This window comes from Ptychodera flava, chromosome 3, assembly GCF_041260155.1.
Source record: "Ptychodera flava strain L36383 chromosome 3, AS_Pfla_20210202, whole genome shotgun sequence".
Lineage (NCBI taxonomy): Eukaryota > Metazoa > Hemichordata > Enteropneusta > Ptychoderidae > Ptychodera > Ptychodera flava.
The window spans coordinates 17,612,907-17,639,982 of NC_091930.1; the positions used below are offsets into that span (position 1 = coordinate 17,612,907).

Consider the following 27,076-nt stretch of genomic DNA (forward strand, 5'->3'; position numbering starts at 1 on the left):
TCTCCAATACTTGCCAATCATTTTAATTTGCATAAACCGTTAGGGAGTACTGTAGACATTGTATAATTTGAAATCGACCCTCGTACAATGTAAAAAAGTTGAACTCCTTAGACTTATGCACAATGCCAACCCTACCCCCCCCCGCCCCCGATATCCACTGATCTTTCCCTCGCCCCATTAGTAGTCAACAGAACACAATGAATAGTGATACAAATTACAGCTGGCGTTGCATTCACATCTGATCAGTGGTATGGTTAATCGAACCGCAATGACGTATGGAACAAAATTGTAAAAGAACTTGTCTGCGGATTACACGTGTCAAACATTAATGCCTTAATCGATCGCCCGACTCTGATCGATCAAGTTCCCCTACCCATGGCAAGACGCTGTATTATGCATGCGACCACACCGTCATGTATGTAAATTCGGTCAGCTCGCCCTCATAAAGCCCACCGGCGTCTTTTGCTGTGTCCAAACACATTAAAACACAAACAATTCCCGATATATGCAAAGCTTCTTAAACGCCGATCAGAGTCCATTAACTTCGCCAGCCGAGTCACTTTCTAGGTCAACAGGTGGTCGGGCATTACCCACACTGCCATCTGCCAGTCTGATACGATCCGCTTTGGATTGTGAATTTCTGACTGAATAGCATAACTGTCAAAACTCCGGGTTTAATAATTAACCATGGTGACCAACCGACGCTGATATTTGCCAGGAACCCGCTGAGAGAGCACATTCGATCGACGATCACGTATACAAGTTGTACCAAACGACCTCTGCGCATTTAAAAATCTGGTAGCAGTATATAATCCGTGGTGGCCAACAGGAACGGGAATTATATAAGACGTTACCATTCAATGCAACGAACGAAACTTCCGCGACTGCAGGAGTGGGTGGAACCGAACCACGAAGCGTGAAAATCGGGCTACAATCGCTGAACAAGACTCGCTCGTATCGGGGGACATGCACGCACTACCCGATACTATCTAGGGAGATTCAATATCTCGAGATGGACCCTGTTTACTCGGGCCTTTTGATCTAAGTTTTTGTGTGAGCAGTACTGGTGTATTACTGGAGCACCAGTGGCACAGTAACAAGATCAACACAATCGGGACACTGGTGTGAACTGGGACGTCTGAATTCTAGATTTCGGTAGGTGCGAAATAGTTTAGTCTTTCCTGGTGACCGACATACTTGTAGGCCCTACTTACAGTTGCTACTCAGCTGGTAACCACCAGGGCCATGTATAAACCGTGTATATCGCTATATGGTTGATCATTATGCTGATAAGGCGGAAGTGAGGTTGCATTCATCGTGCATTGGAGCTCACTGCTATTAAAACTTGTTGGCATCTGGCGATGGCGGACTCATAGAACTTTTGTTTGAAAGAAGGTAGTTGTGGCTTGGATTCAACTGTCAGTTTATAGATAAAGAGCGATTATTAGCAAGGAGATCTTATTTGAATTACTGTGAGTGCCACGGCATAAGCGTTGTACTTCCGCTTCCCGCGGGTGTTTCAACATCGGAAGTGATCACGCACCGTGGGCGGACGCCGTGTTCAGGGTTCGGTTTATCAGTATTGTATTAAACTCACAGTGATATGGGCGGTATCTTGGGCGCCCGCACCAATAGCCATGAAACTAAATAAGCTTCTTGAATGAAACTAAGCTTACAGTAGTTGTATCCCAAGATAATGTGAACATGACAACTGTCGTGGGGTTGATTTCTGTCGGCGAGTAGGCCTGCCCGAGTCGTAATAACTGGCACTGCACCATCAAAGCGAACGATCTATGTACATTCAAAGGAAGGGGTCGACCACCATGCTTGCCAGCGGCAGATAGGTTCGTCACACACGAAAATATTTCTTTCGAAGTCTGTCATAAAGTTAAAGAGGCACTGATTTTTATTAGGTAATAAGCTCTGTGTGGTACAAAGCAAACCTAACTGAAGTTAAACTTCCCACAAGTTTGTGATTCGATCCCAGCTAGATTTCAGTGAGTTTTGCATCTCTTCTGTTGCTCGGGGACGCGTGTCCTTTACGTCCCCCGGCCCTTCCGAAATCTTTTGATTGCGCACTGTAAAATTGGGGACAAACCATGAGAAACTGAGGATCAGGTATGAAGGGATACCACGACATCCAAGTGTGTCACCCGTAGTGATTTATGACGTAAATCGGTTAATTGAGGTCATTCTATGCCAATGGCTGGATAAAACTGGCGCTAAAACTTGGCCATTAGGTTCAATTAGCATAATGTATACCATACACTGTAATTAAATTTGTAACGCGTGACTACCGCTATGTGAGCTCAAGTGCTTGTGGGTCAAAGGTTACTCAGACAGCGTACCGGTAGGCGGCAGTTTAAGTTTTCGGGCAATTTAGTCTCCTATGACAGGATTACTGGGGGCACACTCTGAACCAAAGGTCAATTTTGGGCGGTGTACATCTGACGTTCGAAGAGGATACAGTTTCAGAAATCACAGATGAATTAATTTTCTGTCATGACGCAAATGAAGGTGGGGCGTGTGCGTGAGCTGTCATGACACGGTATCAACGAGTGTAGAGGCGAGAGCTTACATCGACCTCCCGACCTTAGCTCTGCCTCAGTTCGTGTTGGAGTATACCGGTTGGTGCAATGACGTACGTGAGGGCAAAGAGGCCATGAACTCTAGCCGGATAATACTAATAGAAGTGAGTGGGTTGCAGGATACATTTCCGTGTAGTATTGTGCTAGCTGTGGCTTTCTCATAAATTCGGTAAGCCAACAAAACACGCGTACACAAACTTCTTGATTCCACGATTTTCGAACGGGTGCACACGGATGGTGGTGGTTGACAACATTTGTGAGTAACACATTTAATACTTTGGAGTCCTCCGTACTTTACATGTAGGACGCTGCAATTTTTCATTTAGATTTCATGATATTACTTCTCTTGTTTGTAAAATGTGTTTTCTTGTTCCACTTCCCAAATCACGTCAAAATGTCTGTGCTACAGGCTATTGCTTTCATCTTTTTTTGTATATGTTTGGTGTCCAGAGTTATTGCTGTCAAGGCAACTGAATTTCAGTCCAGGCTGGTATGAATTTTCCAACAATATAGTATTGTAACAAATACAATACTATATTGTTGGAAAATTCATACCAGCCTGGACTGTCACATTGTATATTATGCACATTATATTATTGTGTTTGTCAGCTGGTCAATATCAGGGTTCGAAATTTATTTTTTTGTTTGGTGGTCAAGTTTGACCACCAGATTCAAATTTTGGTGGTCAAAAAAATTGATCATATCAGAGTGTAAATCTTGTGGAGGTTGGGGTCCATGGGGTGAATAGTGGGCTGTACATGCTGTTTTGGAACCATTTCACCATGCTGCTACACATGTTAAGTTGGTTTACATGTATGTTGGATGCCCAGTAAATCCACTGGAAAATTTTCAGTCATTTACAGATCAACTTGACTGCATGCTGCATGAGTGACTGACTGACTGGTTATATGCAAAGGACTTGAGTTACAGATTTTAAGTTTTGACAGAATTACTGTGTAATAAAGAATGACAATTACTGCTGATAACATGACAATTATTGCATTTTTTTGGATTATTATGAAGTTTTGTAAGAGTTTTGTACATTGATCTGTGTCACTTTAATGACTAGACGAAATTTGCTAGGAGATGTTATTCAACGTTTGCAGACTTTATCACAATAATCATAGCAGTAAACAGTAAAACAAAGAGAGACATTGTCTATCCAAAGGAACACTCAGTTGAGTAGTGGAGTGGGGTTGAAGGACTGACATTGAACCACAATGGAGGGACTGTGATTGAACAGACAAGACGTGTACTACATAACTGCTAAAATATCTATCTCTGAGGACGATATATTGTTTCTGGATACTCCTAGCAATAAACTGTGAGAGGCATGTAAGATTTACAGCTCTGCAGTGCACTATTGTGACCTCCAAAAACTTGGTGGTCAAGATTGACCACCCAAAATAGAATCTGGTGGTCCAAATGAGATAATTGGTGGTCTTTTGACGCATGACCACGGGTATTTCGAACCCTGAATATAGAATATACACACCCTTGAGTCCAAGGGTCTAATGTACTTGTTGAAGTAGTATAGGACAGATATTCAATCTATCAAACTTTTACCGTACTTTTTTAGTCCCCTGCTTGGAGTGTCTTATTTTGAAATTCACGGGGAAAATAAAGTTTTCACTGGCTTATTAATTTTGTGAAAATTTGCTTTTTTACCACAGAGTAAACATAGGGATGTGGTCATTTTGAATTTCAAGTGTCGGTACATAAAGGGAAATCTATTTCTCAAGTACCAAATTTTACATGGTGACACCTGATTTTTATCCCTGATCTTGAAAGGGCATTGTTTAACCCTTTCACCCCCAGTTCCCTGTGTACAGGTCCAACTTTACCATAGAAAACAGTGGATTTGGCACAAACCATGGTGGTGAAAGGGTTAAGGTCCACTGGAGGAAAGTTTGAGCAAGTGTTTGTCTTTCAATTTCAAGGTGCATATCACCATAAAGTTCATTGCACATAACCAGCATGCCTTTTTTGAGAGCAATATATATTTTTAAAAGCAGAGAATGTAAAGTTAAGTGTGGTAGCCATAGTTTATTAAAAAGGATGACAGGAGTATACATATGGGGTAAAAAACCTTAACTTTGGTATTATAAGCTTGGCATCTTTATGAAACTAAGAAATGGCAATTTTGTCTTGCATCATTGAAATACTGGCATTCAACAGAAGTGATTAAAATCATGAGAAGCAAAATTTAGATGACTCTTAGTCCAAATATAAGATTGTTATCGCCAAAGGAAATTGATTTGTTATATAGTATTTACAAATGAAATGCAAAAATTTAACACAGTTTGATATTCGTTTGAAATATTGATAATGTGAGAAAAAAAGAAGCCAGGAAATAAAGCAATTTGCATATATTTGCATAAATTTTCTCTTCTTTTGTAAGCAACTTTCCCTGCTTATAATGCTAAACAGTAAACCCTACCAATGTTTCAATCTTTAGTGAAGAAACCACCACAAATTGAATGGATTTTTTTGCAGAAAAAGTAATATTTGGCAAAAAGCGCTGTAGTTTGCAATGTTAAGCTACCCATATCTAGCACCTCCCACTATGCTCAGCTGGGGGGAGGGGGGGGGGTGAGGAGTAGGGGAACAAAAGAATGCATTACCAGGATACAAATTATGAAAATATTGAGAATATTTTCCCTATAACGTGATGGAAACCCCGTACAGGCATGCCGCATGCCAGTGAAATTTTTACAGTAAATCACCTCAAGCTGAAAGTTTTAGAAAGGTGTTAAAGATACACCATTAAACTGGTGTAGTGTTGTTGAAAAATTGTAACAATTACACATGTATTAGCCAGGAAATTGTTTTGTTTTCACCCTGTGAAAGATTATGTATTACAATATGTGAGGCAAAAAAATATCTTCTAATGTGACACTTGCCTACCCATTTTAAATTCACGCCCACTAAAGTTAAATTTTATTACTTTTCGACAATTTTGCTTTTGCCCATTCCAGTTTCTCAGTGCACTCAAACACACTGACCTACCCTATTTCTTGGAAGTTTGTCACAGGAAATGAGCATTTTTATTCCGGCCTAATCATGTAGCCAGAGATCATATAAAACCTTATCAGCAAGGAAACAAGAGTCATAAATGTTTATAAATATATAATATTATGTTTATATCATATTTGGAGGACAACAGCAAAGTGGCTTTTTAGTGTGACTCATCAATAAATATAGCCATTATGCGAATGTTGTCTTTTGCTTTGCAAAATCTTGGTGTGAATCTCGGTCGATATCTTGAATTGGATACGTACCATTATCAATGATTGAAAATACTTGACTTGCAATTAGCATGGCTCCCAGGGCAGTCTGATATCCATGAGTTAGTCACTATCTATGTCCTGAGGCATAGTTTATGTTCCACTTCTGCTTACTATTTTAAAGTTTGTGTCGTTACAGCGAAAGAAAAAAAAAGGGAAAAATCGTGGCAGGTCATCCAGTGTTGTTTCTCCAAGTTTTATGAAATGCTGTTCTTCTCAAAACCTGATGCTCGGATAATTCCAATGTTTTCAAACATTTCTTGAAAATGGATTTTGCTATCTTTCCTTCTTTTAATTTACAGATCTTGCATTTACTGTTTCTGTTTTTAGCTCACATTTGGTATACCAATGTGAGGTTATAAGCTGAATCAATCATTTGTTATATTTTTAACCCCATTACGCCAGCACTGGCAGCAGAGTTCTCAACAAGGGAATTTTAAGGGATGGGCGGAGCAGTCTATTCATGTTAATGTCTGTGCAAAATAATACACTTTAAGAACAATAGAATTTGCAAATTATGCATTTTTAGTTTTCCGAGCTCTGGAGAACACGGTCCTGACTTTCAGGCAACTTAGCAGAATTACCCTGATACTACTTGTCCAAGGCCTGAAAGTAATAACTATCAGTGACCACCGTCTCTGTGGATTTTATTTACGATGTGAAATAAATTATTAAAATTAGTATCATTTATTATTCTTAGTTTGCGCATTGCCCAGAAGACGGGCTAACATACGAATACTTCCTTATCAATTTTTATGCAAGGACTAACAGTTAGTATAGTCATTGTGGGGTAGACCACTTGCGGCAAGGGAAACTTGGATATTAGTTTAGTCTCTTAAAAGTTAAAATCAGTATATCTGTATCTCTTCTAAAGGAAAAAACAAGCAGCTTGCGCTTCTGCTTTTCTTAAAAAAATTACTCGTTTAACCCTTTGAGCACCAAAGTCAATTATTATCACCTTTATAAAATATACTCCAGTCAATTTTTTTCAGATTTTTGTCAAAATTTTGATAACAAACTGTAGCCAATGAAATGTGACGTCCATTTGGTCCAAAATTATTGAAAAATTACGGAAAAATTCATAAAAATTGGTAAAAATGTTGCTCTAAAATTTTGTTGGGAACAATTACAGCACTCAAAGGGATAAACACATGCAAATACAGGGCGTTTTGGTAAATGTGATCATTTTTGTCTGTATGCACCTTTTTTGCTGCAAACTGAGACATACCCTTTTCATAGTGTGATGGCCCAGTGTCTCTGAAAGAGGTTTTAGTAAAGCTGAACTCTGAAGATCTTTACAGAAATAAATCCTTGCAGACAGGGTGACCCTGGTATGCTGACAAAAAGTCATATTGGTGGGTTAGATCAACACAGGTATGGATTGACCGCAGTGACTCAAAGTGTCTGAAAGATCTTAGCAGGTGTTGATAAGTACGGGTCAGTTTAATCTTGGAGCAAGCCCCCCCATTTGTACTTCAGTGAATATGGTTTTAGTCTAGCACCATTGTCCAGCCTCAGAAATGTAAAGGTTGGAACAGACAGGCATAAGACATCAGTAATTGCATGCCGGAAATTCAAGTTTTCACAATGGCACATTTTTGGCATGTCAAGCTTTATTGTGTCCCCTTTTGTCATTTACAATCCCACATCACACAAAACGTTTTTGGAATGTGTTGTTTTATTAATGTATTGCCACTGGCAGTGCTGAATTTGCTTCAATTAATTTCAAGTATTCTCATTACTGCTGAAATTCACATGAATGAATAACCTGTATATTTATTGTTAGTGATGTGCAAATTTTGTTTACAGTTTACATTTCTTAATTCCTGTGTTTCCTCATTTTTGCGCATTCTCTTTTTGCCAGATTTGCATTTTGTAAGGACAAAGCTGATAAAATTTCATTTCTTTTCTTCAGGACTTAAAAAAATGGCATTCTTTCACGACAGTAGCAGTGTTGCATCGTCAGATGAACTTCTCCAGTGTCCTGGATGCAAAGAAAATTTTGAAAATTTGAAAGTGCTTCCGTGCTCTCATCCCTTCTGCTACGATTGTATGCTCCACGTTGCTGTTTCTCTTGCGGGCCGACTCAAATGCCTGACATGTGAGAGTGTCCATCGTCTGCCAATGGGAGGAGTGCCGGCCATCCCGGACATGCGACCCTGGCTCGGGAGGGCCAGGTCACGCGAAAGCTATGCGTCGGATGACAGCGTCTTCTTTGGGTCGAGCTTCAGAAGTCGGTCGCGGCCATTGCAGCAGATTGGATATAAGGGAAACAAGTACAGTCCGCAGCCAAAAAGCGACGATCACGCCATGGAGGACAGCTATAGGGAAACGCTGCGCAGCAAAACAGAGAGAATTTACGGTAGTCAGAGCCCAAGGAGGTTATCAAATTCACAGCATCGGGGCGGGTCTGCTTCCAGCCCTGTGAACAATGAAATGTGTCCGATGCACCAAGGGATGGTCTTGAAATATTTGTGTCATACCTGCAAAGTGGCGCTGTGCGACAAGTGTCAATACACATACCACAAAAACGAACCACACGAACTCTTCAGCCTCTTCGAAGAACCCAACAACAATGCAATCATGAGAAAGACAATCGAAGAAACTTACACGTCACCGGCGGACGCCAGTGACCTTGAAGATATCCAGAAATGGGAGAGGGAATTGGAATGGCGGACCAAGGTCACAGTCAGCGATATAAAAAGTTGGGCGGATGAATTACGAGAGGAAGTGAATCGACAAGAGGAGGAACTCACCAACGAAGTTCTGGACAGCTACTCCCTCGTGAAGAGACAGCTGCACGAAAGAATGCAATATAAGCCCTCCCTCCTGAACCACAACGGTATTCTCAGGCACAGGATCATGAATAGTGAAAGCGGCACCAGCAATGGTCACCCGCATCATTTCGCGTCGCGAGACAGAAACAACTTCTACGATGGGGAAGTGCTGATCTTCTCGGCGAACCGAAGCATTATGGAAGACGTGAAACGCAAAGGTGTTGGCCATTTAGAAAAAGGCTCGATCTTTGAAGCAGTGGATGAATTGAATGTGAACTCGAACATGGGGCTAATTGATGAATCCCTGTCGGTCACCAAACGGCTCCACTTTGAGAGAAAGTTCTCCGTCGGGGGTGTTGATGATCCCGCTGCTAAGCTTATCCTGCCTTTGGGCGTTGCCATTACAACACAAGGTGAAGTGATAGCAGGCGACACTTTGCGAGGCATCGTAGTGTTGAACAGAGATTGTAAATACTTGAGGCATTTCTCGTCCACCGACGATGACGAGGAATTTGAACCCCGTGAGATTCACGCGATAGACAGTGACCACGTTGCCATTACGGATATTGAAAAGTGCCGTATAATCGTTTGCGATGTCCAGGGAAAGAAGAAATTTGAGTTCGGTAACAATGCAATGAAGTCGCCAATCAGCGTTGCCAGCTCAAGAAGTGGTCGTCTATTCGTCTCAGATATCCAGTTGCACTGCGTGTTCATATATGACCGTAACGGTCGGTATCTGAAAAAGTTCGGGAGGTTCGGTGGTGGGGATGGTCATTTCAAGTACCCGTGGTCTGTTGTGGTCACGAGCACTGACGATGTCATGGTCAGCGACTACTACAACCATCGCATTCAGGTGTTTGATTTGGATGGAAGATTCAAATTCTGTTTCGGAGGGCTTGGCAGCGGCATGGGAGAATTAGAGTACCCAAGAGGCATGGCCTTGGATCATCATGACAACGTGTACGTCTGCAGCAACCACAAAGTGCAGATATTCACATCGGATGGGCTGTTCATCGGTCTACTCGGAGATGGCACTGAGGCTCTGTGGTATGTCACCGGGATTGCCGTCAGCCCCAGGAAGCCGTACGACGTCGTCGTGACTCACCATTCCCAGCATTCCTTGATGTCCTCAACTGTGGTCACCGTGTTTGACACACACGATCTTGACTGAATACAGCTGGATGCAGGGATTGACTGATCTCGGATTTCCCTTCCTTGTCCTTATGTACAGTCTTAATTGTCAGACTGAAAGTGAAAAGAGTTTAATATTCTCAGAGCAGCCAAAGTGAGATTATCTTTAAGACCAACATTAAGCAGATTGATGCAAATTCACACAAAATAGATCGGGTGGAAATTTGGCCCGTATTGCTTCAAACAATATTTTAAGTCAATCAGTTGATTGGATGAGAATGCCTGGTGCAATGCAAAGGACACCTGCATGAAATAAATAGTGTTCATTTTACAACAGTGTCATCCTCTAACATCATTTTATGGTTAAGACAATATATCTAAGATTGTTATGAATTTATCTGGATGAAGTAACCAGGTTGTAATACGTCTATAGTTATCAGCCATAAGCACACTGCTGTAAGCTTACAATTGTAAGACGTGAATGACACTTTCATGCAAAAAAATTTGTTATGTTTACATACTACTAAATTACATCTTTGAAGTACTCGCATGAATTTCTGAAGGGAGTGCTACAGAGAAGGCAATCTTCAACCAGGTGTATGTCACATTTTAGACAGAATATTAACACCATTGATACCTCGGGCATGAAATTTTGAAGGCGATGGCTTTAACCCTATGATAAGGACTTGAAACGCAGCAATTTTAATGCACAAATTTCGGGAAGTGTCAGTACAAGATGTATTGAAACTAATACATCAACAGTGTCAGCTAACGTAACATCCGTACAGCATACAAGCCAATTACCTCACCGGTTTGTCGACATATTGAGGCTTTGATTAGTAATTATCAAGGAACTTGTCCATTTCAACAACAAACAGACGAAGTGGATCTGGATTAGGTTGCACTGACTTGATAGAGTGGTAACCATAATGTGTACACAACGTCACTGATAATTAACCTAAAATTCGCAGGGGAACTATATTTGGACTCTCATGTTTTTCAAAAATTTTTCTGGTCTACTGCTTATAGATGCTCATTTTACCATTCTGGAATTAAGAAAAATTTGACTATTCATTTTTGCGAAAATTTTATTTTTTCACAGTACCAGCAGCCATTTTAAATTTCAAATACCGGTAAATGTTGGGTAATTTGTATCTCTGGAACCCAACTTTGCACGGTGACCCCTGATTTTTGTTTGGTAAGAGAATAGTCGAAAGTTTCATTAAAGAAAGTTTGAGTGAAATTTTAAATAATCACTTTCTAATGGCAGGTACTGCCCTAGTTATTCCTTCATTGGTTTTTACTGTTGAATACCTTGTAGCACTTCGACCCATACATGTACATGTATGTCTCAAATTAATGTGGGCTATATTATCATAACCATCAACAAAACTGTGTGTACACATTTTGCCACCAAATCAAGGAATTGGTGCCTCCATATCTGGTTTCATGTTCTGGTTTCATGTTGAAATAAACAAATACCCTAGTAATTATCCTTTAAAGTCTCCATTTAGTCAACCAACCTGTTTGATAATTAGCTAATTTGTCTTTCGGCTGAAACATAAGTTAGTTGTGTCAACTGTGATACAGTTACTGCACAACATACCAGTTGTCTCAAACTCCATCCTCATGTTCAAACTCTCAGTTTGTTTTACAGATTACACAAAATGTACATACAATATTTTTGAACACTCCTTCTCGATTTTAGAAACTTGATAATGAAGTGTGAACTATATGCTTAGCTTATTAATAATTGTATTATCGGTGGAAAAACATTGTGATTTAACTCCTAGCTGTCTGATTCAAACTCAGTTTTTTTCCATGAATTGAAAGCTACGTATTTAAACATATACTGCCAGGTTAAATAATAAATCTCTAAAAATACAATGATATCAGTTATTTTTATATCAGAACAAGACAAATACCAACCCAAACTATATTTAATTAAGCAATAGCAATAATAGTCATCTTATATAATTAATACGTTTTTAGTTCACTGAGATTATAACATCTAAGCGTCATCCAAATAGGAAAACATGAGCAGTAGCTACATTAGAAACTGACCAAAATAATTTTGCCTGTCAATTACTCTAGAAAGACTGCTTTGATTACAATTTGTCTGTGAAATGTAGGGTCTTGATCTATTACTGGAAACCCAGCTTGTCAACACAGCCTGTAATGAATAGGTGCATACTGCTACTGTTAACAGTTGAATTCCAGTCAGAGGAATAAATATTACAATTGGTCCACATATATAATATATATATATATATATATATATATATATATATATATATATATATATATATATATATATATATATATTACTTGATTTGACAAACCAACATAATCCTAGGGGGCCCAGATGCTTCACAAAGCTATAGCAGGGCCCTCTAAGAAAACCTGATTGTTTTCATAGGGGAGAAGTGGTCCAGTGTTGGTTGCGCCTTTCTGTCCCACCAGGAATTCACTTGTCAACAGAACAATGGCCATATCAAAAAAAAGAAAATCAAGTCGTGTCAACAACCGTAAAACTACAGAGTATTCCAACATAATTGAGAAATTGTAGATTATTATACATTTAGTCAACAATGCTGAATAGTGTGTTTGGGAATCGCCAAAGTTTGGCAAGAATACCATTTCTGTTAACCCCTAATAGGATCACATTGATATCAGAGAGACAACCCCGGTAACATGTACCTGGGAGAAATCTCTCAATAAAAACTGGCTGCTGAAAAAACAAATTATGAAATGACGCATGATATACAGTATAAATAAGGAAGTCCATGCTAAGACCAATAGATAAGCCAGGCATGGCAACTCATACATGTCATTGTGTCATGTCTTATTATAACAACAGAAAACGTGATCAGATTTATCCAGGCAGGAAATTGAAATGTGATATTAAAATTTCAATGGAGAGCAGTACACGGAAATAAATTTGCATGACCTATGTAATTAGTTTGCCGTGATCTTTTATCTCAGTGAGAAACTGAAGTAAAATTTTGAGTTGAAGTTTTCCAAAATATATTTAAAATGTTGAGCTCTGATAACAGTATTAACGGTTTATACTTTGTGCTATGAGACAATGTTTACTAAGTTTAGAGCCATTTCACAAAATGATAAGGTTTGCCTGTCATGAAATTCAAAATGGCTGCCAATTATTCTGCGTTCACTCACTGAGATAAAACAAATTAATGTGTGCTCGAATGCCACGGGTCACAAAATAACCCTGTGCAAGATTTAACCCAGCAAAAAACTGAATAGAATTTTGACAACATTTTTACAACTCTGTTGGAGAAGCTCACACTATGAAAGTAATGTTTATTATTCATATTTATTGTTGTATTCGCACACCCACGATGAGAATTATGTGTGTGCCAATCTGCAGATCTGTATATTTTAAGGAGAAGGCCTTTTGCCATATTTTGTTGCTGTCTATTCTGATTGGTGTATATATTTAAACAGACAACAAAATTTTCAACAAGAAAAATTATATTCGTTTTCTAGTTTATTTAATCGACAAGTCGGAATCCACTGGCTTTGCACTGACTTGTGGACTGACATGGTAGTGTATTGAGATTAACCCTTTGAGTGCTAGAATATTTCCCCACCAAAAATTCAGTGCAACATCTTAGCAATTTTTATGAACTTGTTTGTAATTCTTTTGATAATTTTGGACCAAATGGACATCACATTTCATTGGCTAAAGCTTTGTATTAACATTTTGGCAAAAATCTGAAAAAAATTGACTGGGGGTTATATTTTATAAACGCCACAAAAATAGACTTTGGTGCTCAAAGGGTTAAAAAGTATTTAAAGAGTGATTTAAATTATGACTGCCTGTAACTTCTTGTAAAAATTTTTTTGTTGTTTTGTAAAATTGTATGTTTGTCATAATCCAAAATGTGTATTCTTGTTCTCCTTTCTAAATCCAGCTGACCTATATTCATGGTGTACAGTTTGTCAGGGCAGTCTGTACGTGTCTGTAGCCAGCATAATGATTAATGACAAGTAAATTTAACTCTGTTCATTTATTTCCCCTGTATAGAGGTATTCACACTTTGCAACTGAAAATGTTGATGTTAAATTAGTTAAGTCCTCACTTTATGTCAGAGCGTTAAGTAAGTACGTCCTTCAACAATCACTATGTGTACTCTATGCAAAGAACAAAATCTTGAAAATTTATACCAAATGTTAGAGGTAGTGTTCATGGATCACTAGATTCACTCAAAGTACCGTACGTAGTCTTGGACTTCGTGGTTTTATTCAATGATAGCTAGTCAGAGCTGTGTGATCAACATTGCGGTGCAATTTGTAGTTTATGAAATTTAACCAGGCAATATCTGTTGTTCATGGTGTGAACAGCAAAACTCAGATGTGTTATTTAATTTTTTCACAACTATGACTATCACTCAATTGTGTTTTTGTTTTTAATACAATATAAGATGTTTTGTTACATTTTATTTTTCTTAGGGATTTTTTTTCAATTTTTTAACAGCTATTTCATAAATGCCAGTAACACGTTGTAAGCACAAGATAATTTTTTGATGAAATTAACAATTAATGCAAGTTGATATACTGGTAACTTGGAACATTGCCAAAGTAAGTAATGTTGGTGTTAAAAAGTAAGCAATAAATTTTGAAGTATTAACATCCAGGTATTGTGACATTATACTAGTAACCAGTAAAGAGAGTCTGGACAGTTTTGCAGCTGCAGTATTAGGACTTGTGGAAAGTTAACGATGTTATGAAATAAAGCAATAATTTTATAAAAATGTAAACAGCTGATCTGATTGTTTATTACAAACAAGTTGATACTGCTTTTTAAAGGGACAACAGACAGTAACTTTTGACAATAGTTTCATGACTTTCGGCGTGTAAAAGTAGGTTTTGTTTGTACTCCTAAACTGTGTGGAAATACCAACTTTTAGTCCTGCATACTAACACAACAAAGTGTCTACAATATGCAGGTATTGTTGATAAATTAATTCTAGTCCAGGCTAGAATTCAGTCATCAACAATAATATTGTGTATCATATTGACCAATCAGATTGCTGTATATTGATGGTACAAATACAGCAATCTGATTGGTCGAGACGTGAAATAACCATGCTGTATTTGCATAAAGCATAGTTGGAACAGGCACGAGCTCTCAGCAAGGGAAAAATTCCCTTTTCGACGTTTTACGCTGGATTTTTAATATTAATGTAACAGCGATAAACACCTCAACAATGGAGACACCACTAAACTTTGATCAGTTCACTCCATATATGCAATCACTATTGATCTTGCACATATGTCATGAACTTGTCAAAATTTCGTGGTATACCATCGCTGGATGTGGTTTTCCTAATTTACATGTGTGCAGGCTCTGTTAATGAGTTTGATGTATGAGTTTGGAAGCAGAATTAGAAACAGCATTTTACAAACAGAAGAGAAATAGTGAAAAAATATACTTCAAAAGTTACAACCAATGGAACTGAATTTAGTCTAAGATAGATTAACAGCACACAATCACACCTGAGTTTCTTATAGTATACAAATTGCACTTTTCCACTGATGTTCCCCTTAAAACATTTGTAGTGGAATTAACTTTCAATCTCTGGAAGTGAACACACCCATTGCCGTCCTTGTGGTCCTCTTTGTCAGACTAGACAATTGTTACCAGAAAGATTTGTAAGTTTGAACTTTATACAGATCAAAACCAGGAAATCAATCTTACTAATAATCATGTGTAATTGAAACATGTAATTTTAAACTTCTTTCTGGAATGAAACATTGATCCTTCATCAGATATCTGACTTTTGCAGAGGTTTCCTGAAATTCTAGAAGACTGATGACTCATGGGAAATTCACTCATGAAGTGACCTCTCTGTGACCTCTCTGTGAACTCCAGTTTGCTAGGGACTGTTAAAGCCATCCATGTGTCAGAGTTTTGCACATGTATAACATATGTGTTTCTTTGATGGGACATTGTAGTTTGATAGAACAGGAAGCTGAATATGTCAGCATTTATTTAATCAACATGCAATTGGCCTAAACTTGTTTCCATTCGTGCATGCAGTTCCTGTGAAATGTTTATTTGCTGGTGTTACAGTGAACTCAATCAGTATAGTGTACAAATTCTAATCTCTCTCATATGTAATTCCCAACATTTTGTGGGCGGTGGTGGTGGGGGGGGGGGTGTTTGAAAATTGGTCTTTCTGTACAAAATGATGGTAGTACACAGCTAACGTTACGGTAACCGCAATCAGTACAGATGACAAAAATGTCACCATGAATCCCCTTTGATTGCATGAATCGCCAACTATTGGGTGGCATATTCCAAATTTCCAAACAATATTGAGCCCTACCTGGGACTCTGCCCCTGCCACAAGCGGCATCCAAACTTTCATGTAAGTTTACATTGAAGTTTAGCAGTTGGCAACCGGGGTTGGAAACACGATGAATATACATGGTACTTTCCTCATAAAAGTGACTAAAACTGTGAGTTTTAGAAACTGGTAATTATACTTTTTTCTTTCTACCTGTGCTTCGTAACGTTTACCGATATCCTAGTTTTCTCAGGAAGTATAGGTGAATGCTGCTGTTACCTCATAGCAGCTCACACAGTCTGTATTTGAGCTGCTTTAAAGGTAAGTTAGTTTTAGTAAAATTAAAGGTAATATAAAAAATTAAAGGTAATTTTACTAATATCCTAATTTTCTTGTTCCTGACGACGTCTTCACAAAACATTTCAAAGCTGTTGAAAACTTTATTTTACTCCGTAAGTTTCAAAATGAGCACCATAAGACCAAAAGAATATTGTGAAAGTTTGAGAATCGGAATATCTGTCCCCAAGGGGCATTCTACATCTGTCATCTCGGACTTTGTTAGGAAAAAGGAAGAAAAATATATAAAGTGAAAAATTGTTGAATACATAATATTGACTTGTACACAAGTGGAACATCTGCAGAAATTGAATAGTAACTATTCTGTGTGGTACGTACAGTAAACCTTGCAACACTTCAAGCACTTCTTCATGTGCCAAACAAAGTTTCAAAAATGGGCCATTTCATTTTTATGGGGGTTGGTCAACAAAGGAAGTAAAACACTTGGTCAGTAAAAATTCTTCAAAAAAAAATTGCGCAACAATATTCCTGTGAATTGAAAAAAGTGTTGGATTCCTTGGGGATAGAATGCATACTTTTCGAAACACAAGCTAATAAAAAGTAATATTTTGTAGAATGGATGAAAAAAATTTCTGAGGAGCTGTGGTGCAAAACAGACATACATAGAACTTGACATTCAAAAACACGAATAAGTCCACCTTGGTCTCATGTAGCTGATACGTTGCCTAGAAACTGCAAAACTGACCCTAACAATTAATTATGCAAATCTTATGATGAAATAGAAGATATCTGAACCAGGAACTTGCAGATGAAAGGCAAAGCTGTATCAGATTTGCGATTTTGTGGGTGTTCTGACCATAGATAACTAGATAAAAATAACATGAAACATTTGTCATTTCAGCAAATGTACTGGAATAAAGTCATTCCTGGGAGTGTATCACAAAATCTAAATCCATATTAGATTTAAATTTCATCATAACCTGATCAAAGAAGTGTCCCACTTTACTAGTCCATACCACACTCTCTGCTAGTGTGAGTTGAGTATAATTAAGGTTGATTGATTAAAGTTGTCTGATTGTCTTCCAGAGGAAAACAATGAAAAATGTGGCTTTTTTCGTTTGTCGTGATTGTGTTTGCCAAAATGCAGATAGAAGGGAAAAAAGCCTGAACTATACAAGCAAACATGTGTGATCAAATGGTACCAGTTAAGGATGTTAATATGGTCATTTGCTAATTAAGAATTAAAAACAAATTAGGTTGAAAGCATGCATGATTGCAGGACCTAATCAAGTTGCAGAACTCTGTGATGAAAATCCACAAACTCTATTGGATTTAATATTTCTTAATTGCTGAAAGTGTGCATTTGGTGGCATATTGTCATACCGTTTTCTATATTTTTTTCTGAGTCATCAGTTTTGTTGCATAGGCCTACATGCATTCCAGGAAAAAGTAACAAGTTATCGATTTTTCGGATTTTCAGTACCTGAGATAATCAAAGTCGTGCAAGTGGAAATCTATTTCATATAGGGTTAGGATCAATTGTGAATAGTAGTAACCATTGGTATGATGCAGGTAAATTGAACATTTACGAAAAACGGACTGAACGGATGAACGAATGAATGAAGTGATCGAAAGCAGAATAATATGTAAACGTTTTAAAGGAATCAATTTGACCAGAATGAGTCGACCCATCAATAAACCATTTTGTCATCCCCCATTTCGCAGTCGACTTTTCCAATTTGTATTCACACGTCAAAAATTGTTAATTGCACCACAGTCCCCCCCCCCCTCCCCATTCTATTTCACAGACCTCAGGGAAGATTATAAGGTATTAACATCCTCACAGCTGGAGACGCGCAAAACTATTCCGAACATTGGGCATCAAAGACACAAAGCAGTGATTCCGAAACAGTTAAAAACTGTGAAATCATAGATCTTGCAACTTTCTCAAATTTAACGACATTACGTTTTCCCCCCCTCCTTTTGTTTTTCTTTTATATCAAAACTGGGCGCACTATCGGTACTTATACATACTGCCAGACTTTTACCTCACGAATATTTCCTGGGAAGAAAAATACATTTTTGAAAGTATTGTACTTTACTTACTATTGTTTACTTTATAACACAAAAAATTGCCATTTGTGTATGGTCCAGTGGTTTTCGGAAAAACATAAATTAATTCACATGCTGAGAGATTAAGACATTGGGGAATGGCAACACGCAGTGGGGTTGTGGGCCCCGTACGTTGGTTTGCGGTGCCGAGCTGCTAGGACGCCCCCATGGCCATGACATATTTGCGCGGCCGGTCCCACTGTTGTTTGGTTTCACACGCCTTCTTTGTTGAGCAAGGAAGTTCCGTTTGATCTCCGTCGATCTTCTTTTCTCGTTCCTCGTCACTATTTTTGTAAACACATACATGGTTTAACGTGACAAAGATATATTGTGCTAGTTTAAGGATTCTAGAGACAACTAATTTTCTCCTCGAACCGTTCACGCATAGTTGAAGCTGACCAACGTTCACGTCGCCGTTCGTACACAACAATCACTTAGCAACGATGTAATCACTGACGTCACCGTCTTCATATGCAAAAATCTAACCACTTGTTATCGAGGCGCGCTACTGTGGGCCTTCTATCCTCTGTTCCTATTGGCTTATAATTCAAGACAAAATTAAAGAATATCTACCGATTTTCGTTTTATTATCGAAATGACATAAGTCGACGAAAATAAAAGGTAACTTAACCCTGTCGAAGTGGAAGAATTGAGAGAGTCTGCTATTTTTCTTGACAAAAGCCAAGAATATCATGTAACCAGCAAGCCAATGACCGAGCTCGTTACAAGTAAACGATAAGGATATAGGAAAGTTGTGAAACTCGCAATCAGTGACGTACGGGGGCAAGATCCGTGTTCTAAGTTTATTGACTCGATTCGGCAAGATACATAACAGGTGACCGTCTATTCTATACCGTGCCCCACTCCAGGAACGTTCTTGTCACTTGTTTCATTGGAAAGATCGTGGCGTTCTGGCCACTTTCTCATCGGATTCTGTGCTATTGGGACACAACCACCAACAAGTGGACGGCCAGTGTGCATATCTACCCACTCATGCATGTTGTGCAAGACGCGGACCAATGACTTAAAAATCCGTCCATTAGGAGCTGGCGCCGAGACATTTACAGTCTATATCCGTCCGCGTACCTTGTAAATTTGTAAATATTGAAATATGTATTAGCCTAGAGAAGATGCATTTTGGATTTCATAGCAATAACATTTACACTATAGGAAGAAATCTACTTATAATTCTGACGATACTACACATTTCAGGTAAGACCCTGTACGTCCATTGTAACTTCATCTTTCATCGACGATGTGCATTCGTCAACACTGCTGTCGTTTTGTTGAAATGTATAGCGAAACGAAAGTGGTGTTGCGGATTTTGATCGTCAGAGTACTGATTATCGTAGCCTCATGTAAATGTTTTCAGCCGATTTACCTTGAAGCCACGTTCGGCATGTTCAGCCTTCAGGTGTTTACCAATCCGTCTGCTTGCAGAACACTCTAGTTTACAAAAGTGGACCCATCACGAAGGGTGTTTCTGCCTTTATTTCCAGATTTATTGATTTTCGTTGTACGTCTATGGTTTACCGTACTTTCTCAACCGTGATCTACACGTTTCTGAAGATGAACGTAGCGGTTTTTTTGGCGTTTTACGTCGCTTGAGCGAATAGTTCAGTCGAGCATGGAGTCAAGTGTTTAATGTTTGGTGTTCAGCGGTGACCGAAGGACATTTTGAGTACTCACCGACATTTTCTACTCAAGTTGTTTAAATCCCCATAAACAGTGGGCCAAATCTGTCAACTGTCAACAGGTGTGCTTTGCAAAATAATGTCTAGATGAAGTCTGCGGCCATAAATTGGATTTGCACTGCATAGCTCTTGATAATACCCTAGACGTGGCCTCACGAATTTGAACTACCTGTCGTGCTCACCATAAATCGATTATCAAGGTAACTTTAATATACATGGAGGTAGCAGAGCCATGCTTTAATATACAACTGAACAAAGGGAAGAAGATCGTTCTGATGTCAAATTAGGTTCTAAACTTCACGGCGTTTTACTTGTACGGTATTTCATTAAAATGCTAAGGGTGTAGTGTAATTTTGGTAGCGTGTCAGAGTTAATATTATGAGATCGTTGTCCTCCGTAATTTGTCAATCACTAAAGGCCATCAAAATATTCCCAAGGATCTAGGATTAAGGGGGTAGACCGTCTGGTATAGTTGAACGGTTGGTCATTGACCAACGATCAGACGACACATGCATTTTTTTTCCTATTTTTTTTTCAAATTTTGACTCTTTTTGTGCAGAATTTTTCATTTTTCCAGTTTCCAGCCATACGTATTATATAAGCAGCAAGACTGACATTTTTTACAATAATTTGCGTCCTGCAGATTAGGAAAAAAACTTAACCACCCTTTCCCCTGATTGGTCAATCCCTGAAAAGTGTTTTTCATACTCTGGATAAATTTCTTAATTCTAGTCTCCAGAACAAGTAGAAATGCATCTTTGCATTATTGTTATGGCACAGCATGTGCTATGACACAATTGAGAAGTTCAGAAGCTTTGCAATCGCATTGTAAATAGAACATTCCAGGGTTGGAAAGAGCCGTTTACGATGGCTGTATTGAATTCATTCATCAGAATTAATTTCACTGAGCAAATCATTATTTTCAGTGGGAATTTTTCCCTGTCAACTGTGTTATGAATCAATATAGGTAGATTATTTCAAGGATTATTGCATCAGTACATCGTTTCCTCGTTCCTGGATGTTAAAATTCCATTTATATAACCCCATTGTGTATTTAATGTGCAAACAAGGTTACACAAACTAAAATGAATCTTGTCTTTTATGACAGATTGTGGCATTTTTAGTTAAAATAGCGAGAAGAGTGGCTTTGGTAAATCAAAACTTTTGAAATTTTGATTTTTCAGGGTTCAATTCATAAAAATCAAACATAAAAATACAGCAAAATTCAATTATGGGCTATATTGAGAAACTAATTTTACTGCCCAACAAAGATCACACAGACATTTAAAGCTGTGGCCCTCTTTTTTGGTGTATTATACATGCAATTGTATCTAAAAGGACGTATTCCCTGACACTGTACACTATTATTGTTATATGTGAGTACTTAATATATAATCTACAGCTTGCAAATGTTTGTTTTCAATTTAATTTAAATTGGGTGAAACGATTTGATTTCTCTGTTTAATCTCCTCAGGAATATGTCACACTATATTTACTGAGATGAAAGTCTTGCCTAACAGCTATCCAGGCTGTCAATGTGATTGCTAAAACCAGTTTCAGTAATTCAGTGTATCTCACAGAGTTTTCAAATTCAGCAGTCCTATGTGGACTTCTTAATTATGCATGTCAACATAGTTTACAGTTAGCATCTAACTTGCCTCCATGGAGGTTAAAAAAGAGACTTTTATTTACACCTCCATGCTTTTCCCAGTCTTAGTCAATTTGGGAATTTGTAAAATTTTTTAGGATAAGACCAAGTGACTATATAGCGAGGAATAAGTTCAACCCTTACACAGCCCATCTCTCTGAGTAGAGGGCCATCTTTGCCATAGAAAAAAATGAAATCAGGCTGATCCATAGTAGCTAGAGCGTCTGTGTTTTAGTAAACACGTAAAAGAAATGGGATGAAAAATACCGACGACAGCACTGCTTATCATGAAACATCTATGATCTAGAAAAACCTGAAAAAGTACTGTAATATACATGTAGGTCTGGGTGATCTTTTTCAGCCACCAGCCTGTATCCACTCTAACTCAGTTAATATGAAGAACACATGTTCTCTGTCGCTGCTTCGAAAGTATATGCAAGTATATGCCTTAATAATTAACAATGTTTTGAGTATGAACATGTCACTTATTTCAGAAATCTGCCGTTTTGTCTGCAGAATAACAGGCAATAGCTTATTACAGGTTTTCAAGATTTCTCTCAGAAGCATGTTTTCCACAGTTAGTCTGCAATCTGCTGCATCAATATCACTGTCGTCTAACTCACAAACCTGCATACAGTCTGCAATCTGCTGCATCAACGTCACTGTGTCTACTAACATAAACTCTCTGCATCATTCTTCAGAATTTCTGGAATTTTTTTTTGTGTGTATCAGCTCTACACAGTAAATAGAGTGTATGGAATTTCCCTACTTCAGAAAGAATTTCTTTTACACAGTGGCACTTCAATTCAGCCCACATGGCACACTGATCACATGCCGGTCTGCTGGAACAGTAATCAATTTGCCATATTTATTTTGAAAGTACTGTATTGATATGCAGTGTTAGATCGATGTGAAAATTATGAACATAATACTCAATTAACTAGTTGACCCTCTTATTTCTGTGTTTCTGCTGCCACTCTCTCAAATTCGTAAAATTGCTAATTTTTTAGATGATTTACTATTTTTTTTCATTGTTGATTCGTAAATATACGAATGCAAGGAAACAGCTAGTTGATTGAGAGCTGAAGGCCCCCAAACCTCAAAATGGTTCTGTCTAAGCACAAGTGGTACTTAATTTGAATTTGATTGAATGATATTCCGTATTGGAACGATTAAGTTTACTTATAAATTTCAAAATTTACAAAAAGTTTCAATATCCAATTCGTAAATTAACTAAAAAATTTCAGAAGCCAGAGGAAACACAGTATTTGCATGATCAATAATATTATTATTAATAATAATGATATTATTGATCATAATATTACTCTTTATCAATTTGAAATTACACATGTATGTAATACACTGAAAGGCATTTAGTAATTTTATGGATTATTGGTTTCTCTTTTGAAAAGTGTTAGTATTCCCACACTATGATGTAAAAAGCAAACTCTGTACATTGCTCAGAACCATACATGTAGTCATACTATTGGTTACACAAACTACAGACAAATTACATTGTACACATATCTATTGTTATGATGAAAAGACAGTGCCCAGTGTTTCAACAACAATAGCCAATTTACCAGCCATTGACCCATTGTCATGTGAACCAGCTTCAGCTTAGCCAGCAATCTTTGCAAGTTACCACATTGCTAGATAAAAAGCCAGTCATTACTGAGAAATTGTATATTCACCTGTAGCGGGGTTCAGAATTAAGCAGAGTCCACGGAAACCTAAAAATGTATATTTTGACAGTTAAGGTAGAATGCACCTTGAAAGTGATAGACCTAAACTTTTGCTCAAACTTTCCTCAATGAAACTTTCAACCATTCTCTTACTAAATGAATCAACAATAAAAATCGAGGGTCACCGTGCAAAGTTTGGAACTAGCAAAACAAATTACCAGACATTTTGCGATATTTGAAATTCAAAACGGCCGCCATTCCTGTGTTAACTCTATGGGAGAAAAATTTAATTTTTGATTTCCAAAAAACTAAGATGGTGAAACTTTGTTTCTCCAAGAGCTTTAAAATGAGCCCCCACAAGTGGTAGATCAGAAAAGAATTATAGAAATTTGAGAGTCCAACTACCTTTCCCTGAGGCGCGTTCCACAGGTATCATTGAAAAAAGGAAAAGAATTAAATTGTCATTAATAAGTAAATTTGAGGATCAATATCAGCTGATTAAAACTTCCGTCAACATGCTTTTTAGCATTCAGTGCCAAATACTGATCTATTTTCACACAGTGGATGTTATTCTGTTTTGAAGATTACTTTTGCATATTCCCTCTTACTTCCGCCTTTTGCTGTCAATGATTGTGGTTTCTGTGACAATTTGGGAATTGAAAGACCATACATCATTGTATATCATTGTCTTGTGGATAGAAATGTGTCATATACTAAAGGTTTTCCTGCGAACTGCACACAAGAAGTGTGTACCTGTGCTTGGTTTCATTTTGACCAAAGTAATGCGTTATCATAATGTGACGTACAGTTTGAGTGACTCTGTTTCAAAGCATTCCTCAATTGTTTTTACCATACATCATATCCTCTGAATCTCTGAAGGAGCTTTGTCTGTTTGAGAATTTGTGAATATATCATTACAGCTGTATATGTGCAAAGAGAGATTGTATTTTCTTTTCGTGACAGTGAAATCTAAGACCTTGGCGGGAACAAGACTCATATGTAGAAATTATTTTATTATAATACAATTTCCAGTGAGTGAACGCCACAAAATGTTGAGTACAGATAGGTTTCTAGTTTCATTTTGATCAAAGTAATATTTTATCATGTTAATGTACAAGGAACATTAATGGGAAATTTTCTGTCTTACAAGACAAATATTAGTTGAGCATTTTAATTTTTTTGATCGCTCACACTAGGCTGACTCAGACATGTCTGCAGCAAGGTAAAATGGAAATATGCTGAACAAATTTTGATTCAAGTTTTCACGGAACGTCTTCCTGTATAGCGAATGATGCGTCATGCTTGACTTGAGTGAGAGCCAATAAAAATTCAATGCATACACGGTACAGCGCCATGTGTGTTGTTACCTTGGCGACAAGGAAACAGTTTGACAGCCCAGTTTGGTGATCAGATTTAATAAGTGACTGATTAAATGGAGTGATATCAGTTGCAGTAATAACACCATATCAACATGGACCTACTGATTTGATGTTTGATATAGAATTGCAGGAGACATTATGTACGTAATTTCTTGCGTGATTGTGGAATAAGTTCCTTCCAGTTTAATGTATTTTGCCATTTAATTCTACGACAGTTGCCAAGATTACCCAAGTCAGCCTCTATTTATAATACTACTACTACTACTATTTATTGCTTGCTTGTAAATTGTGAATAAAGGGTTTAAATTACATTTTGTAGCAGTTAATGTGTTGTATAAAAATGAGTTTAAACTTTCGCTGACCTCACAAGATAAATATGATAATAATGATAATACTAATAAAAATGTGTTAGTATATGATGTAAAAATACAGTCGTTAAAGTTGTTAAGTCAATGACAATTCTTGTTTTGTGAGAAGAAAAATGAGCTCATTTTCGTAATCTTTATACCTGTCATACAGACAATGTCAAACTACATTAACTGGCAAGTGCAGTGTACTTATTGTATATCATGCAAGACATCGAAACACGCATGGGGTTCCTTGTAATTCTGCACATCAAACGTCAAATCAGTAAGTCTGTGTAGATGCGGTATGCTTCCAAGTTTATTACTCAGCATGTCATGTTATGTAGATCACTGTATACTTTGATCGTACGACAAACAACACAAGTGAAGGACACACAACAGTATGGGTTGTATTGTAAATAAGTATTTGCACATTGCATGACAACTGTGTGTGCTTGTCACACAGAGGCTGCTCAGATTGAAGCAGAAGACAACGCTCAGTGTTTACTGTTGTAAACAGAGTGGGTATCTGAGTGGGTTTACAGAAATAAACCACACAGTTTTATCAGAGATGAGTACAGTTTAAAATTTATCAGAGATGAGTACAGTTTAAAATCGACAACAGGAGGACACTTCAACCAGTGTGGGGGACCATCAGTCTGAAATTCAATGTGTGTCTTGCTCTTCATTCTTTACTGGCAGATCATGGTATTGCATCTATTTACGCAGGGCTCCACAGCAGTGGGACTGCATATTTGCACAGTATACCTAAGCCTTTTCATCTTGACCAGTTTGAGCTACTAAGATGACAATAAGCAATTCAGACTGTAGATCTTGTGAAGAGGCCAGACTGAAAACATACAAATTGTTTTGTCTTTCAAGATCTTAATTTTTCTCAGAAAATGCTGTATAATTTTTCTCATAATATACCTTCAAAAAAAGAGGCTGATTTTTTTAACAATTCCAAAATTTCATTCATATTTTAACAGGCCTCCCTCACAAAACATCACTCACAATTGTACGCAGTCATGAGATATAGCCTGTTCTGTATTTGTTGATATTCTCTAAACTTAACTTTAAAATTTGCTGAATGCTTGATTAAATTTGTTCATTTTCTATTTTTTCCAATCTTCCAGATGTAGTGGAAGGTAGCTGCGATGCGTCTAACTGTACTGCAGGCCAGTACTGGGATTCAGCAGATAGCTCCTGCCATCAGTGTGACCCTGGATACTAGTAAGTGATGTAACAGCTCTGTTCTCAATGCTCATTGGGTAGTCGTACATTTGCATAACAATGAATAATTGTTATGTTAATGAATATCTATTGTCATCACAATATTGAGTGAGGGAGCCCCTCACAAGGTGTACAGACTCTCAGACCTGACAGTGCTTTTCTCAGTTGTACCGGTAGATGTAAATTACGACAAGTCAAATTTATGTCACAGCAGATTCATCCGCAGTAGAAGTACTCATCATTCAACCTGTTCACCCCTAATTCCCTGTAAACAGGTCTGCAATCACCATTTATAATAATGGGTTTGGACCAAACCATTGCGGTGAAAGGGTTAATAAAAGTAGTTAAAATTGTATGCTAGCGCAAATTAAAAAAAGGATCACAACAAACTGTATGCATGCAGAATGAAAACAGTAGCTACAGAGTAATAAGAAACAACTCTCAGCTGCTAGATTTCTATTCTGCATAATCCTGTTTGTTGCTTTCAGCTTTATATCTCTACGTACACCTTTGATGAATTGTAAGTCTTTGCCATTTTTCAACTGAACAAATTTTGCAGTGGCTTCAATTTAAATCTCACGCAC

The 27,076-nt window shown here is 37.7% G+C and overlaps 2 protein-coding genes and 1 long non-coding RNA gene across 7 annotated transcripts in view; 2 read left to right on the forward strand and 1 right to left on the reverse strand.

Annotated features, from left to right (window-relative positions):
* The window catches only part of LOC139129666 (uncharacterized), a 396,232-nt gene that overhangs the window by 225,588 nt on the left and 143,568 nt on the right, over positions 1–27,076 (reverse strand). The window lies entirely within an intron of this gene.
* Positions 603–11,696, forward strand: LOC139129653 (tripartite motif-containing protein 2-like). 4 transcript variants are annotated; one of them, XM_070695321.1, is made up of 2 exons: positions 603–1,155; positions 7,791–11,696. In XM_070695321.1, the coding sequence occupies exon 2, from the start codon at positions 7,802–7,804 to the stop codon at positions 9,821–9,823; it is 2,022 nt and encodes a 673-aa protein (XP_070551422.1). In that variant the 5' UTR covers positions 603–1,155; positions 7,791–7,801; the 3' UTR covers positions 9,824–11,696. The 4 variants fall into 4 exon arrangements, with proteins under 4 accessions (XP_070551422.1, XP_070551426.1, XP_070551425.1 ...); XM_070695325.1 differs by lacking the exon at positions 603–1,155 and adding an exon at positions 2,372–2,757 and having other exon boundaries at positions 7,791–10,878; XM_070695324.1 differs by lacking the exon at positions 603–1,155 and adding an exon at positions 2,372–2,692 and having other exon boundaries at positions 7,791–10,878.
* The window catches only part of LOC139129655 (uncharacterized), a 103,022-nt gene continuing 95,253 nt past the window's right edge, over positions 19,308–27,076 (forward strand). The window contains exons 1-2 of one of the 2 annotated variants that reach the window (XM_070695326.1): positions 19,308–19,721; positions 26,396–26,492. In XM_070695326.1, the coding sequence (XP_070551427.1) occupies positions 19,640–19,721; positions 26,396–26,492 (179 nt within the window). In that variant the 5' untranslated portion in view covers positions 19,308–19,639. The remainder of the gene's footprint in view (positions 19,722–26,395; positions 26,493–27,076) is intronic. The other variant, XM_070695328.1, reaches the window with a different exon arrangement.